The sequence below is a fragment of the Sander lucioperca genome, chromosome 7 (assembly GCF_008315115.2).
Source record: "Sander lucioperca isolate FBNREF2018 chromosome 7, SLUC_FBN_1.2, whole genome shotgun sequence".
NCBI classification, from domain to species: Eukaryota; Metazoa; Chordata; class Actinopteri; order Perciformes; family Percidae; genus Sander; species Sander lucioperca.
The window spans coordinates 32,757,402-32,774,749 of NC_050179.1; the positions used below are offsets into that span (position 1 = coordinate 32,757,402).

Sequence of the window (17,348 nt, forward strand, 5' to 3'; positions counted from 1 at the left end):
ATAGAGGAGGTATTTGTATCCTGGGGAAGTGTCAGTCACGCTGAATCTAAGAATATGTGTATCATGTCTGTTGTGTTCAGATTTGACTGAGTTATGACTCTGAGAAGAGCACTCACCTTGCAGCTTAGTTAAGTGATTTCTAGCCATTTTTGGGGGACAGAAAGACTCAAAAACGAGCTGACACACACACCGCTATGGAATATTACCAGCTTGTATAGTAGTTGTTAAAATGTTAGCAGTAACTACATCCAGCAGACACACGGAAACATCTCATTAGAGTAGTGTTTGTGTCCACCTGATGAGTCCAATGTTCACGTTTTAGTCACCCTGAAGGGTCCAGTTTACATTTCACTAGTTATAGGAGTGAGATTCAGTTCTGCTGAGTGTCTCTGATTAGTGTCCTCCTCCTCATCCTCCTCCTCAGGTGTGTACGCAGGTATAAAGTTCTTCATCATTGACTTCATCTTTAAGAGTTGTCCCAAGCTGCGGCAGCGCTACGACACGCCCTACATCATCTGGACCAATTTACCCACCGACCTGCAGCTGAAGGAGCGCAGCAACACCACGCTGAGCAGACGGGTCAGTTTGAACTCTAAAAAAATGCCGCTCACAGACCGAGGCGCGGGTCTGAAGTCAGCCACTGGCTCACATACGTCCTGGTTCTTACTGGTCCCAGTAGGTGGTCTCTGGTCTGTGTTGGTTTCAGTTCTCTGTTGTTTTTCTCTCTCAGCTGTCTGAGTGTGAACAGGTAGGATCTTAATGTGTATGTTGTGTGTATTTACAGTCGCAGTGTAGAGATCAGTTGTGTTTAGAGATGTAGAATCATTACTGACATCAATGATTGTATGGTACGTGTACACTGTGGTGTTTTTTCGACGGGAGGGATCGCCCCTTTTTACTGGCCCCTATACAAATTCTTTGTTTGTCAAATGTCGATGATGCCTGAACAGTCAAGTGGGTTGTTATATTTCCTTGCCTGAGTCAATCGGGCAACCATTATTGTTCAGTCCCTCCAGAAAAACGTGTCTGAAAAAAGTCTGCATATTTATGCGGGGTCCGCATTTTTTCAAACACGCCGCACTTTCGTCACATAAATTGCCGATTTCCGCGCAAAATATGCAGGGCTTGCATGATTTCATAATCCCCGCATTTCCGCTGCAAAAAAGTCACATATATCTTAGCAGAAAGTTGAAAAATTTTGCGTTTACTTCACACAAGAGCAGCCATTTTCGCCTGTTGCCATGGGAACGTTATGAAGTGAAGTAATTACGCGACGTGAACATAATCGAAAAGCTGCAAACCCCGCGATGAAGCCACGATGAAACCACAGTTTTGGCAAGTTCCCGCAATTTCATTGCATAAAATTGCATAAATATCCCACATATTCCATCGCATTTTTTAAGAAAACGTGCCGCATAATCAAGGATTTTTGCCCACAACAATCACAAAAAAACTCAGCATTTTTCTGGAAGGACTGATTGTTGAACCGTGCACTAGCAGTAATCAGTTTTCTTCACTGACCACTGACGAGCAAAGAAAACAGGCTACGCCCTCCTACAACCACAATGGCTGCACCTGATTGGAGGAACGCTCCACTCGTGGGCCGTCTGCTCCCGGATTTCAAAGAGAACTAACACGGCGGCTCGTTTGGAAACATTTGCTTATTTTATGAAAATAGTTCACCGAAATGTGTTTCTGAAAAAAAAAAATATGCTATGCAGTTGCTGAATCCGTCTTCATTTTAGATCAACACAGTCAGTCAGTTTAAAAGATTTTCGTTGAGTTCTCGTGCCCCTGATTTGCATAAAGTAGCCTGGACCTCGACTTTATGCAACTGAGGAGCGGGCAACTCGATGATCCATCTCTCAAAAGTTGCCCCCGGCGCTACCAGAATGCATTGCCCGGCTGCTTACATAATGAATGGGAAGCGTGGAAATGACTCTGCCAGTGGACACGTACCATAAATGTAACCAATCAGCTGCTGTTATTATTAGTGACGGTGATAGTCTGTTAGATAAAGATATCCCAAAACCCTCTAGTCAGATTGTCAGTGTTGTATTCCTGCTCTCCAGAGGATGACGCCTTTAGATTGTAATAACCTTCCCTCTGGCGCAATGATCAGGACAAACCTCATCAGATCTTACTTGTTAAGATTACTTGTTACTTCTTACTAATTTTCTGGGTTTTACTCAGATTTGTATCCAAATGTTATCTTTGTACCTGAACTGAGTTGGATCTAACCCCAAATCTTTTTTGTTCTTACCCGAGTTTTGTGTCTTTCCTTGAATTTTGGTCTGAAATTTGGGGTTTTAAAATAAATTAGCCTAACTCAAGTTGCAGATTTCTGCCTCTGGTTTCACTGGACCGATGCTTTAGAGTGCAACACACATTGGCGTTGTCACATAGTGTTCAGACATCAAACACAACACACAGGCAGAAGCAGTCAGGTACAGAAGCCGTAGATCAGGTGATGTGTGGTACAATTGCTGCTTTTCTGAAGAGCGTTTGTTGCCCTCAATACAAAGAAGCTAAACTTCATACTCGGATATAATATTTTTGTCATGAAACCACTTTGGCCATATTTTATTTGTTAAACAAATGCTTATTTGACTCCAAAGATTATCCAACTTTTTTCGATGCATCGCCAAGATTTTTTTCCCCCTTTAGATTTGAATGACCCCTTTCCTTTAGCTAGCGCCTTCCTTTAGGACAAACTTAGGTTAGATTCTACCAGTTTTTCAGGTTTGTATCAACACTTTTAAAAAGTTTTCATCTGAATGTTTGTGTCAGATTTTTTCCACCATTTGGGGGATTTTATTGTAATCTATGTACTATTTTCTACATGAAAGTTGGGACGGCTCCTAGGCCTCAAGACCTATTAAAGCTACACCAAAGCACTTTTCCTCTTCGGTCCCCCTACAGGTTGGAAGCGGAATTGTGTCCATTATGTCTCATTCGAACTACAGATCCGCTACCCGATCTGGCAAACTTGCAAAGTGCACTTATAGCCGATAGAGGGCCGTAAAGCGAATGCAGAAGTGCCGTTCACCCTGTTACGAGTTGATGAACCACTGAAACAATTTTGGAAACATTATTTTAAGGTACAAAAGAATTTTTGGTGTTGCTTTAAGTCCCTTTGGTTGCTGGGATCTGGGGATTGGCTAATAAGGACTGAGGATTGACACCTGGATGAACTGATTGCTCACATGTCCATAATGTCTCTCTCCCTCCTCAAGGTTCCCCATGTCATGACCTGGCTCAAAGGTGTGACAAAATGTGGAGAACACACATGTTTGCTCAATTAAATCAAATATATTTAAATAAACAAAGTTAAACATGCTATCAGTTTATCAGTACTGTGTGTAGTGTGTGGATGTGTGAAGGTGTAGCAATGTTAGAACGCAAAAGGAACTCAACCCAAAGTCCAGACAAACCAAGCAACCTTGAGGAGGGAGAGAGACAGAGAGTGACTGCCCAGGACTCCTCTTTATGGACATGTGAGCAATCAGTTCATCCAGGTGTCCATCATTAGTCCTTATCAGCCAATCCCCAGATCCCAGCAACCAAAGGGACTTAATAGGTCTTGAGGCCTAGGAGCAGTCACAAAGTTAATGTTGGTTAATTCCTCTAGTGCCACCTTCAGGACAAACTGTGAATTATTTTTGTTCTGCTGCGGATAAGAATCTCTAAATCATCAGGATATTGTTTGTTCACTCTGAGGCTATAACTATCCCCCCCCCCGTCCCTTGTCCAGCCCACTGCGACGAGCGCCCGAGGGAGCGTCGGTGCTGCAGCTCCTCTGGGTGTCAGCCGGGACGAGGATGGAGGACGGTACTACAGCACCAAGAGAGGAGCTTTTCACGAAGTCTTCAACCTGCCGGAGAGTGAGCGCCCTCTGACAGGTGGGAGAGGAACGACAGGAAGGGGGAGGGTCAGTGGTGTACTAGTCTCGCTTTGCCAGACCATCCACACGCTGCGGAGCGGAGGAGGGTCTGGCTAGTCCACATAGCATTCCGGGATGGGAGAAAAAACGTGCTCTGGTGTATTGGAATTTCTTTAAACCAATCACAATCGTCGTGGGTGGCGCTAAGCTCCCCATGGAGCCGCTGCAAAATAGTCGTGCAAGAGAAAACTCAGATTGGACAGATAGTCTAGCTAGCTGTCTCGATTGACCCTGCAGAGGAGCAGTCAACCATAGTCCTCATAGTTTAAAATTCCAACGCAAAGAAAGCGGAAGGAAACGGACATCGGCAAAAAGACATGCATCCGGCGGAATTTCTTGCGGCACCGGAGCAATCCCCGAAGTGGAACGTCATGGATGTAGACTAGTGGTGTACAGACAACATTTTGGCTTTAGATTTCAAACTAAACGACTTCAGGCTGACAAAAATATTTTATACTCTTTGTACACACTTTGCAGGACCGTAGCCAATAATTTAGTCAAATAAGTTTCCTATTGCAGTATTTATTCAGTTAAATGTTCAATTATACGTTTTATCTCCAAACATGAGTGTCTCAATGCTTTTTTCAAAGTCTTCACAGTGTCAGGAATTAAACTTTGAAGGGGAATTCTGACTTTTGTATTCATTTATTTAAAAAAATGTCGAAATTAAATTTGACTCTGAGGGCCAGATGTACTAACGCTTTTGCGCCCACTTCAGGCGTATTTGTTTCGCAACGTGCGCGTAAAAGCATGGCGAGGTCTGTACAAACAGGCCACACTGAGGTAAAAGCGCAGACTGCCTGTCGCGGGGACTGAAAATTACAAATTGCGCTTTTCCGTGTCATGCATATGCATTCACGAGAGGGTCAAGGGGAAAGTGGGAGTTTCCCATAAAGAGATGGGAGGGGAAGCGTAAAGTCCACCTAATTATGTATTCCGCGGTATGTACAAAAACCTCCCACGACCGCGTCTCTGTTTTGCGGTGAAAATTGTCCGCCTCTTAAAAGCAGGTGTAAACCAGCCACAAGGTTTCCTCGCATATGCCTCCTGGTGAAATGGCAGCAGTAATCCGATCAAGACAAAGATAGGTCAAGGAGACGAGCTGAAAAGATTTTTGCTAAAAGGATCACACTTTTTCAGTTGAGTGAACACGAAATCATTAAGCGTTACAGATTAAGCAGCCATGCAATATTACAGTTACTGGAAGAAATCAAAGAGGACATTGAATCTCCGACTCAGCGTTCACATTCTATTCCAGCAGCTATTAAACTCCTCGCTACATTACAAAAATGGGCATCAGGATCATTTCAGTCATAGCATCAGCAGTGGGAATATGGCAGTCTGCACTCAGCCGTATCATAGCACCGGTACTTAACATTTTACTACAGCGCACTAGTCAATACATACATTTCCCCACCACTAATGCCGAAATAACAACCATGGCTAATGACCCGATTACACAACCCAACAACAGCAGCTCAGCAAAATTACAACCGGGCACACATTCAGACGAGGGGGGTGATTGATCGCACATTTGGGGTCTTGAAAAGCCGCATGCGCTGCTTGGACCGTACAGGTGGAGCGCAAGTTACGGTATAGTGGGCGATAGAAAGGCGCCGATTACCCGATGAACTGCAGGTTTGGTAAATACGACGTAAGCTGAAGTATCACAGCGTGCGCTTTCTGCGGGTTGGCCATGGCGCTGATAACGCTACTTTCGCAAATGTACGTACATCTGGCATCGGAGTCTAAAACCACTGGAATCTGGCAAATACCCACCATGTGTGACGTGGCTGCTAAAACAAAGCGTACCTGACCTCGCCTGCAGCAGGTGGTGTAACCTGTTGTCTGATTGTTTGTGTTGTTGTCTCAGTGTGTGAGAACGGCTGGCGCTGCTGCCTCATCAACAGAGACCGGAAGACACCGACAGACTACATCCGCAACGGAGTCCTCTACGTCACCGAGAAGTAAGTCCTTCACTTCCTGTCAGCTGGACGAGAGTGGCCGTGGTTGTGGATGTGAATTCGCCCACGCGTCGTGAACTGAAGCGAAGACACGTCTGCATGTGTCAACTTGAGCGAAACGTGTTTATTGTGACGCTTTATTATAATAATAATAATAATAATAATAATAATAATAATAACTTTATCCAGGACACAAATGGAAGGTCCATAGTCCATAGTACAAATGACAATATTTACAAACATATAGCAATAAATATACAGTACAATTTATATAAATTAATAGAAGGTCAACAACCTTCACCTGTAATATACAAACAGGAGCGCCAGTGTCTCCACAGTCTAGATGCATACCTGACAGAGCTAAAATCAAGGTGGGCTAAAGCTTGTAGAATTCGGTTTTCTGAGACCGACATTCTCCACATGTATCGATTAAGGCAGAACAGGCAGGCACGCCAACACTAACAAACATTTGACTAGCACTACACCATCTTGGTTGTTTTAGAAGCAGTCTCGTGCCATCATTATACGCTACAGTCCGTCTCTGCATGTTCTTTTTTCTGTAAGTCCGCCACAAGTGGGCAGTATAAAGTGGTGGACAGAATGCTTTGAATAAAGCTACCTTAACATTAGCAGGACACATGCCAAATGTACGTGCAAGCACATTAGCCTGAGCACACACCTTGCGACACTGTCTGTTGATGTCCTTATCATCTGATAAATCATTAACAATATGATGGCCAAGATATTTAATCTCATCATACGCTATAAGGGCAGTACCAGATAAAAAGAAAATCAGGAAATACTAATTTCCTGCCTTCCTTTACTTCTAACAATCATAATATTGCTCTTATTTGCATTATATTTGATATTGAAATCCGCACCGTACTGAGAACAAACCTTCAAAAGGTTGTTTTGTTTTGTATTAATCTACCTTTTATAAATGTACGGAGACGAGGGGAACAAAGGAGATAGAGACCGGAGGGAAATAAGAGACTGGTGCTGTATTAGGTTCAGGTAGAAGTGCAAAAAGTCTAAAGAGGTCACAACTCCCACGGCACTTAGTAGTACAAAGAACAACTTTTATTGTGGCGCATTCACACCACCGCGAATATTTGCTTTGCGTTGCTTTAATGGCAGGATCATATTGGGATCATTTGTGTTTAATCGCGTTACTCCCACCAGGTGAAGTGCTGTAGGCCCCAGCAGCAGTACTGCATTTTCCTCCAAGAAATCATCTTTTTTTTTTTTTTGTCCAGTCACAGTCCAAATAATGAGGTACTAAAGAGCTCTGGTTGCCCGCAGACGGCTACAATAATTTGTTCCTCCATTTCTGATTCAACAAAGGCAGGACGTCAGGAGGATCTAAATTTATAAGCTTCAGTGACCCAGCGTCACACAAGTTTCTCTCTCTCTCGTTCAAGTATTTTAACTTTAAATTTAATACGTGAGTTAAAATACGCGCAGACCAACACGTTTAGAAATACCGTAATACAGTAAATTATTTATCAACTTGGTGTACAATGTAAAACTATTAAAGGTGCTGTAGGTAGGATTGTGAAGATCCAGGACTTAGCCAAAAAATGTGAACATCGACAACTTCTCAGTCCCTCCCCTCCTTTCTGTTAAAGCCCAAAACGGTCTCCTAAGCCCCTGCCCCCACAAGGGAGAACGAATGCGTGTGCATGAGCAGTGATTGATACGCAGTTAGACACCCCCCCCCCTGGCCCTGATTGGTGCATCTGAACAGGGAGCGGTGGGTTTTTGCAAATCGCACTACAGGCTGTAGGTGTTTTTTTTAATTACCTGCTTCATGTAGTTCTACTGGAACATAGGGTCAGTTTCAGCAAATATGACAGAAAGTTAGTTTCATAAGACGTACCTACTGCACCTTTAAAGCTGGAGCTCTGAGTTTGGTCCTCTCTCCTCAGTCATCTGTGTTTCGAGAGCTCCAGCTCCAGATCTGGATCCTCCAAGAGGAACAAAGTCATCAAACTGCTCGACATCACTGACATCCAGAAGGTACGTCGAGTCTCTGGATCTGTTCCAACGTCCTCCCCTGTTTCTTCCTTGTGACTTGTTCCTGTTGTTGCTGCTGTTATCAATCATTTATTCATCCTTAGGTTAATTAGAGTTTGTCCTTTTTCGCGTTTTTTTTTTTTTTTTGTGTGTCATAAACTTTCTTTTGCAACAGTAACTGATTCCGATTCATGACAATAAAGTTTATTTTGAATGTGTCTGCTCTGTCCCTCGCAGTACAAAGTTTTGTCTGTGCTGCCTGGATCTGGGATGGGCATCTCCATAGCGACACCATCCACCCAAAAGGTAAGAGATCAGAGGGCGCTTTGATCTGACATAATGTCAAAGTTAGAATTAGTTAAATAATACCGAGGCACGCTCACAACAGTGAGACCCGGGTGGAGACTGTCAGCAGAGTATTCAGATGCTTTACTTAACTGGAAGTAGCAACGCCACGGTGTAAAAATAACTTGTTAATGGACTTAGTTACCTTCTGCTCTGTTGCAGCCGATGGTGTTCGGCGCGATGATCCACAGAGACGAGGCCTTCGACGCCATCTTCACTCAGTACATGAAGATCGTTACCATGGCTACAGCCACCGAACCGGAGACATAGTAACGCCGTCACGCGACGGGCTGCCCTCGCACACACAAACACTGGACCTGTTTCACTGTATTCGCCAGTGACGTCTTGAAACAGCTGCTGACGTCCGATTGAGCTGCTCTCGCATGATCAGGGTCAGCTCTTCAGCCAACAAACTCAATGATCCCGTGACATCACTGGTTGATTAATATAGAGCTCAACAGTAAGCCTGAATGGGGAAAATCACTTCCGGAAAAAAGAGCCATTCGAAAAGTCAAAGGCGGTCACCGTTGAGCTCTTTTACATCATCCGATTCTAACAAATCACTGATTTTATGTCCGAATCAAGCGATAACCATTCCAATCACTGTTCTTAAACCGTTTCGCAGAAAGCTCCCCCCAAGGCAGACCACTTTACGTCTTTTTGAGTGTTAATTTACCATAAATTCTCAAATGAATGGCTGGGATTTAAATCTCAAATAATGGTCGGAAGGTGGCGTTACCTGAAACATAATGATGATAATAATAATCACTTGATTTCTGTACAACAGTCATGTCACACTCGCCACTCTGCTAAAAATACTTTCTCTGTATAATACTAATACTATTCTCAAACACTGATTATTTCCAGTTGTTTCTTCTTTGCCGTTGTTTTTATTTACTCTATCCCTGCAGTCATTGAAGCTCAACACTTCCTGCACAGATGCTTCACATTAAAAGCCCTCCAAGGGCACAATTCCTTTCTTACTTGAAAGGCTTTTAATGTGACACATCTGCAGGAACACTGATAAAAACAAATCAGTGGTTGATGATCTAAAAGAAGCATTTGTACATTTGAACGTTATCACCGCACTTTGTTCAGGCCGGTCAGCTGAACCAACGCACCTGTCAGGTGTAAACTCAGTTTACTTCCATGGATGGAGGTATTACACGGACATATATTGCACCGGAACGTTTACTACACAATGAGTCAGTGCTGAAATAACTACTCTCAATAGACATTTTGATAATTGATCAATCATTTAAGTCACCGGTCAATCGAAAACTCAAATCATTCTCTGTTCTCCAATGTGAGGATTTGCTGCTTTCCTCTGTTTCATATATCATTGTAAACTAAATATATGTTAAAGTGTAGGACAGTTGGTCGGACAAAACAGCCTTGGAATTTGTTAATACTTTATAAGTTAATAAAGAGACAAACATATTTAAACAAACATAACAACACTTGCATCAAACAATGACAGGGCGTCTTCCTTGTTAAAGGGGTGATAGAATGATTATAAAGGGTATTTCACACTGTTCCTTAAGGTCTCCTAATAGGGTATGTAACATTGGTTGGGCTGAAAATAGCCCGGGTGCTGTTCTATGCTCCCTAATGCAACCCTGTGAAATATTCCTTGAATGAAACGAAAGGTTTTCTCCCTTTATATGGTATGCTCATGAATATTTAGATGAGCTGCGCGCTGATTGGTTGGTTCAACGAGCAAAGCTGCAGAGCACAGACACATGGGGGGGGGGGGAATGAACAACACACAGCCCAACAACACCATCCCTTTTTTCCTTTTGAGTCTGATATTCTCAGCGCCACCTTTCCCTTTTCGGCTTTCCATCATTAGACTCACACACTGTCTGTTAACGTTACCGATAGACTTCCAAACGTGCGGCCGGGCAGCGGCGCACACAGACACACACATACACACACAGACACACCGCTGCCCGCAGCACACACACACACAAACACACACAGACACACCGCTTATTGACTTTTCAGACCCTCTTATGGACTTCACTTCTAAAAAGCGACTAGCGAACAAATTTAGCGACTTCAGACCATCAGGAAAAAAGCGAGATATATTTTAATTGACTTCCATGCATGCTGTTCAGAGTAGTCCACGGCTCTTCTGCCAACAACTCGGGGTCTGTCCCTTTCCTCTTGCGGCGTGCAGCCGACACAGCAACTAAACTTTATGCAAATGCGCAGATGACGTCATCCAGCGACTTTTGGAGCTAGTGCTAGCTACTTTCATTGGAAAAGAGTTGGCAAGACTGGCTGCAACTATCAAATTATTTAGTTGGGTTCTAAAACCAGTTCAAAACCCCCAAATATTAAGTCTATAATGACATTTAAGACTTTACTTACCTTCCTTACATCCTAACTGCAACGTTACACTGATAAATATTACACCGGGAAGTTTACTACACACGTGTTAGTGCTGAAAAGGTTTTCTGAACGCATTCCACCTACTTCTGAAGAAAAAAGAAAAGTTTTTGAAAAAAATAACGATTTTTTTCTTTTCTTACAGTATTAGCAGATAAACTTGTTTCAACCTCATTAATTTACATTAGTGTCTTCAGGGAATTGCATTATATAACTCTGTATTCTACCTAGCAGCTACGCCTTACAGTCAGTTAATATTATAGTATGTTGCTGATTTTTTTTTTTATGTGGTGGTAAGAGGCTGTTTGTATTATATATGAATGTTGTAAAACATTTAATGTAAACCACAAAGTTAACTTCAGCTTAACTTTTTTGTCTTAGCTTAAAGGTGCTGTAGGTAGGATTGTGAAGATCCAGGACTTAGCCAAAAAATTTGAACATTGACAACTTCTCAGTCTCTTAAGCCCCTCCCCCCACAAGGGAGAATGAATGCGTGTGCATGAGCAGTGATTGACACGCAGTTAGACACCCCCCCTGGCCCTGATTGGTGCATCTGAACAGGGAGCGGTGGATTTTTGCAAATCGCACTACAGGCTTTTTCAATTTTTTTAAATTACCTGCTTCATGTAGTTCTACTCCAACATAGGGTCAGTTTCAGCAAATATGACAGAAAGTTAGTTTTATAAGTCTTACCTACTGCACCTTTAAAACTAAAGCTAACAACACAGATACAACCTGTAATACTCCAGTTTGTCTAGTCATACTTTCTGTCTCAATCGCTGAGCTAAAGCTAAGAAAACGGAAGCCACACTGACGTGAAATGTTGACTTTTTGTCCCAAATATTAGCTTTTCTCTTAGCTTGAAGCTAATCGGCTAAAGCAATTTACAGCACAATCACTTGATTTTTTTTTTTTTATTAATCACAGTTCAGCTATCTTTTATGTTTAGTTTTTTTTTTTTTTTTTTAATCCAATAAGCCAAGAGGCAAAAAAAATGGCTAATATATTGACTTTTTCTTGTTTAGCTCCTTTTTATGTTTTTATCTAACCCTAGCTAATGGGCTAACACTAAACAATTGAAAACACAATGACCTAAATTTCTTTTCTTTTTAATCACAGTTCAGTTGCCTTTTAGGGTTAGCTTTCTTTCAAAGCCAATAAGCTAAGAGGCTAAGAAATGGCTAAATATTGACTTTTTCTTTTTTGGTTTAGCTTCTTTTTTTTGACCCTAGCTAATCGGCTAAAGCTAAACAACTTAAAACGACACCAGGACGTTTTTTCTTCTCAGTTCAGCTTCTATTTTTACTTTGTACAGAGCCATAGGTGTCATAGAATAAAACAACTATATGTGTTCACACAAATTAATAATTGTTGCTCTCAAATTGCTATAAATGGGATCTTAATGAGCCGCTTTAGTTTTTGATTTGAACCGAGATACGTTGATATTCTTAAATTTTCCTCTGATCCTAGCATTCATAAACATGTATGCTTTTTTCCCCCCTGCATAACACCTGTCAGGCTTTTTAAGTTTAATGAGAAAACAACTTTCTTTGCAGCGTTTGATAGTCAGCTAAAGTGCAGCTATGTACATTTTATAATAATGTGTATGTTCCTGCCGATCACCACCGGTCTGTAACTTTGTATTAATCATGTATTAACTCAATCAGTCTGAAGGCTGTCCCACCAGCATTTACCCCTTTTAATTTCACATCAAATTCCCTCCATTTCAATGAAAACGTGGGTTAAAAATAATAATAGTTTCTAAACATGAAATATGCAGCATAAATGAAAGCTGTTTGTCAGTAACATTATATGAATGTTTGTTCAAATACACAGTTTTGATAAATCTTTCTCACTGGTGTGATCGAGCCTCACAAAGCTCTTTCGTTGCCAAATCTTTTGTAGTTTTTAATGCAGTTTATTAAAAAAAAAATTTTTTAACGGTTTTAATTTTTGATTTTAATATCGATGCCAGTTGTTAACGCCATGTTGCCTAATTGAGACTTTTTGTTGTACGCGCTTCCTGACTCTCTTGCTTTAGCTCCTAATCTTCCTCGGTTTGTTTTGTGGTTTCTCAGGTTTCACTTTCGTCTCGTAAACGTTGTGAACTTTTCTCTGTCTGCTTGTTTGTGTCTTTAAAAATAATAATAACGGTTTTATAAAATGGTGGCATTGTACAAATAGGTGTACTTTTTTAAAATGATATGATTTCTGTTGTTAAAAATGTGATGTTTTTATCTAAATAAAATCAAATGTCAAACACTGACAATCTCATGTTGTTGTTTCTGTGCACTACCGGCTTCCGTCTGTTGGTGTCAGTAGAGAATCATCCGCAGGTTGGATTCTTGCTCTGTGGTTTCAGAAGGAAAGTTTGTCTTCTCTGTTGCGTTCATAGACTGTATGGTTGCTGTCGGTACACAATCCGTTCTGCCTGCACGATCCGTTCTGCACATGCGCAAAATGTTCGCGCATGCGCAGTTGTACGAGGATTTACGACAATGCACGATCTGTTCCACGCTTCCGGTCGACAGCCAAGCTAACGTTAGTTTAGCTAACAGCTAATTCGGCTAACCGCTAGCTGATTGTAGCGGTCTGCCGTTAGTCTCCACAGGCAAGCTAACGTTAGTTTAGCTAACGGCTCATTCGGCTACCCGTTAGCTGATTGTAGCGGTCTGCCATTAGCCTCCACAGGCAAGCTAACGTTAGTTTAGCTAACGGCTCATTCGGCTACCCGCTAGCTGATTGTAGCGGTCTGCCATTAGCCTCCACAGGCAAGCTAACGTTAGTTTAGCTAACAGCTAATTCGGCTAACTGCTAGCTGAGACAGCATGTAATAACTTTAAAAGACCCTCAAAATAAAACTTGAAAATAAACGTTGACATATATAACAAACACGTAACATATATAACAGCTGTTACGTCAGTTCTACTTTACTTGTGCTCATTTAAAATACAATTACTCAATACTTGTCTTTATTGTTATTACTGTGAAGTCTTAATTTAGCTGTAGCCTGCTTTTCCCATTACGTTTGAGTTAACGTTATTTTAGTCTGAATCTAGCTGTCACTAGCGGTTAGCCGAATTAGCTGTTAGCTAAACTAACGTTAGCTTCCCGGTGGAGGCTAGCCATAGGCTAGCGTGGAACAGATCGTGCAGGTCGTATCCTCGGTAAAACAGTATTATCTTGCGCATGTGCAGAACGGATCGTGCAGGCAGAACGGATCGTGTACCGACAGTTGCGTTATTATGGATCCGACATAAGTTCTAGGCAAGTCCCGTCCTACGAAGAAGCTCGATTGGTTGGGGTTAGGCATTGACCTCGAGTGGTTAAGGTTAGGGTAGCCGATTGGTCAGGGGATAGGACCTCAACAAATCGGGTTACGTTACCTTGCGTAAGCATGGACACCTGGCCAATAGCAGAGTGTGTGTGTGGATGCTATTGAAGGGCAGGTCTTGCTTAGAAGTTGCGTGGGTTCCATAATAACGCTTCTCTATTTGAGGATTAAATAACATATTCAGTAAAAACAGTGAATTAATATTCATGCACCATATTTTTCTCATAAGCTAATCAGAGCAGACTAGGCTTTTAGGGAGGGGGGCTTAAAGAGACAGGTGCTAAAACGGAGAGGGTGAATACAGGTTCTTTTTAGACAGACAGTATGAAAACATTAAAGCAATTAATTATGTTCCAAAAACCCAAAATACAAGTTTGAACCTGAAAATTAGCACAATATGGGACCTTTAAAGCAGCCATATTATGCTCATTTTCAGGTTCATAATTGTATTTTAAGGTTGTACCAGAATAGGTTTACATGGTTTAATTTTCAAAAAACACCATATTTTTGTTGTACTGCAGTGCTCTCTCTCACTGCTGCAGTAGAGCTTAGATCGAAAAAATCAAGCCCGAACCTGCCCGAGCACGTTGTGTCCGAGACCAGCCCGGCCCGACACATTAACTGTAATTATGAGCCCGAGCCCGATTTAAACCCGACAATTTTTTAATACGTGGGTCGTTATAACTGACGTTCTCAACTACAATTCAGATTTGTTTGAACTACAGAAAGCTGTTTAGAATAATACAACAAGGACGAAGCCTGTAAACTGCGCTGTTTGTTTAGAATGGAACGGATCGCAAGTGGATCTGAATGAAGAAACGTAAAAAAAAAGAAAATGATGAACAACATATTGTTGTCACTGCCCACGACTTGTTTAAACTGCTTCCATACCTCTGACTTTCCTCCACACTTGCTCAAAGTTAATTCTCCTGTTTTTCTTTTTTTCTTTACATCTTCAAGCTCCCGGTGTGATGCGTGCGAGAGGAGGAGACTCCGCGCATGACACATGCTGCATTTTGTAACTGCAGCCTAACTTTTCTACACATTTGTTACTTTTATATAGCCTATATATATATATATATATATATATATATATATATATATATATATATAATATTTCTGAATATGGCATAGCTTTCTCCCCCCCCAAATAGGATAATAAGGTAATGGATAAAAAAAAAAAAAAAATTGCTTGATCAAGGGTCCGGCCCGGCCCGAGGATGTGGCGGAAAATAACGGCCCGAGCCCGACCTGAGGTCCGGTCGGGCTCGGGTCGGGCTCGGGCTCGGGCAGAGAATCTAAACCAGGGGTCACCAACCTTTTTGAAACTGAGAGCTACTTCATGGGTACTGAGTCATACGAAGGGCTACCAGTTTGATACACTCTTCTGAAATAACAAATTTGCTCAGTTTGCCTTTAGTTATATATGATTATTAATGATTACTGATACTCATCTATGTGAAGACACTGATTATGTTAATGATTTGTCACAATAATTATCAACAATGGCTTAACAAGGTGGGAAACAGATAATATCAATATTCAATTTTCACTTTTAGAACAGGCCTGAGGGCTACTCATGTGGTCCTTGGTGGCTACCTGGTGCCCGCGGGCACCGTGTTGGTGACCCCTGATCTAAACTCTATGCTGCAGCTCCTCTTTTCAGCTGGTCTCTGTTTTAGCTATAGAGTGAGACCTCTTTTCTTCTTCTTCTGTACTATCTTTGATTGCACTTGCACATGCCCAGAAGCTCAGATGTAGATCATGTCAGCTAGCTCGCTCCATAGACAGTAAAAGAAAGGCTGTTTCTACAACTTCGGTCAGTTACAAGGCAGGATTAGCTGGGAGACTTCTAAATGAGGGCGCACATGGAAGTAGTTCTTTTGTAGATTATGGTGAACTTGTGTGGTGTTGTAGCAGTGCTTTGCTATTGAGAACGAGGTAGCATGCTAGCATTAGCATGCTAGCATTAGCATGCTAACGCTAATGCTACCAGCTAATGGTTGCGGTTAGCCTGCTCGTTTCGGCTCGTGACGTCACAAGCCGTGTCGATTTTGAACAGCTCACCCAGAGAGTGAAGGCAGGACACATTCAGAAAATGTATCTCACTCTAAACACCATGGATGGATTTTTTTCAAAGTGCGTATGTGTGTGGAAGCACCAGAGACACAACATAACACCCCAAATCCCAGAAAAAGTGTGTTCATAATATGGGTACTTTAAGCATGTTAGCAATGGAAGCTAGTTTGCCTGCGAGCCAGACCTATCTACTGTTACTGTTTTAATGCTTTATGTTGTTATTGCTTACAACTTGCGCTTTGGGGAACAGCATTTGTTTTTTTTATGTAGGCTATGTAAAAAAGGGAAGAAATGAAAATAAAGGAAATCTTAAATCTTGATCTGAGCAAGGCAGCTACAGTGCCGTTAGCTCATTAGCGACAGATCCCCTTGCCCTGATATGTCCCCTTTTTAAAATGATCATAAAAGTCGGAAGACACAAATTATAAAGCGTCTTATTCCTCAGTGTAAGGGTTTATTATTATTATTATTATTAATAATAATAAACAATATGTTCTTCATTAACAGACTTTTATTTACATCCGTTTTATGTCCCAAGTTCAACATGAGCGTTAATTCCTTTAGTTAATTCGATGACAAACATTTCTTTTTATTGGGGTTCTGGTATTCAATACACACATTTCCATTTCCAGCTATGTATAGAACCACTTTTTCCATGAACTGAACATATTAACAACAGAAAGAGAAAAAACACAGCAGGGATCACACTAAAAAAACAAAAAGAACAAAGTGAGACATACCCCTAAAATAATGATAAAATAACCTAAAAAATGACAAGACACACCACCGTGCAGGCCTAGTTATATTCAAATTGCTAGAACAGGCTGTAGTCAGATCCTATGTTGTTAGTTGGGTGAGACAAAGTTAAGTACAGATGGGTCCACCGCGGCCAGAACTGGTTGCCATATCCTGATGAATCCATCAAAATTGTCATGCAGGGTATGAGTCAGTTTTACCAACGGGAGTATTTCCAATACTTACCTATACCAATCATCCAGTGTAGGGGTGTTCTTAGATATCCAGAACTTGAGAATGGTCTTTCTTGCTACATACAAAAGTATGCCAATCAATTTAGCATTGTGGACTCTTTTTGCACTGCCCACTTTAGCTGCTAAGATGCCCTGGAGGGGGTGAAAGTTTCAGATCATATCCAACCAAGGTAATCACTTCCTCCTTCACATCTCTCCAGAACTTTTGTATCTTTACACATGTCCAAAACATATGTACGTGTGTTCCTGTTTCTGTGTCACATTTAGGGCATTTAGGTGAGCCC

At 41.6% G+C, this 17,348-nt stretch overlaps 1 protein-coding gene across 2 annotated transcripts in view; it reads left to right on the plus strand.

Moving 5' to 3' along the window:
- The window catches only part of LOC116036262 (GRAM domain-containing protein 4-like), a 22,504-nt gene extending 13,209 nt beyond the window's left edge, over positions 1 to 9,295 (plus strand). Inside the window, exons 14-20 of one of the 2 annotated variants that reach the window (XM_036003132.1) lie at positions 425 to 579; positions 731 to 748; positions 3,755 to 3,902; positions 5,817 to 5,910; positions 7,836 to 7,926; positions 8,161 to 8,229; positions 8,431 to 9,295. In XM_036003132.1, the coding sequence (XP_035859025.1) occupies positions 425 to 579; positions 731 to 748; positions 3,755 to 3,902; positions 5,817 to 5,910; positions 7,836 to 7,926; positions 8,161 to 8,229; positions 8,431 to 8,538 (683 nt within the window). In that variant the 3' untranslated portion in view covers positions 8,539 to 9,295. The remainder of the gene's footprint in view (positions 1 to 424; positions 580 to 730; positions 749 to 3,754; positions 3,903 to 5,816; positions 5,911 to 7,835; positions 7,927 to 8,160; positions 8,230 to 8,430) is intronic. The other variant, XM_036003133.1, reaches the window with a different exon arrangement.
- Positions 9,296 to 17,348: the final 8,053 nt, after the last annotated feature.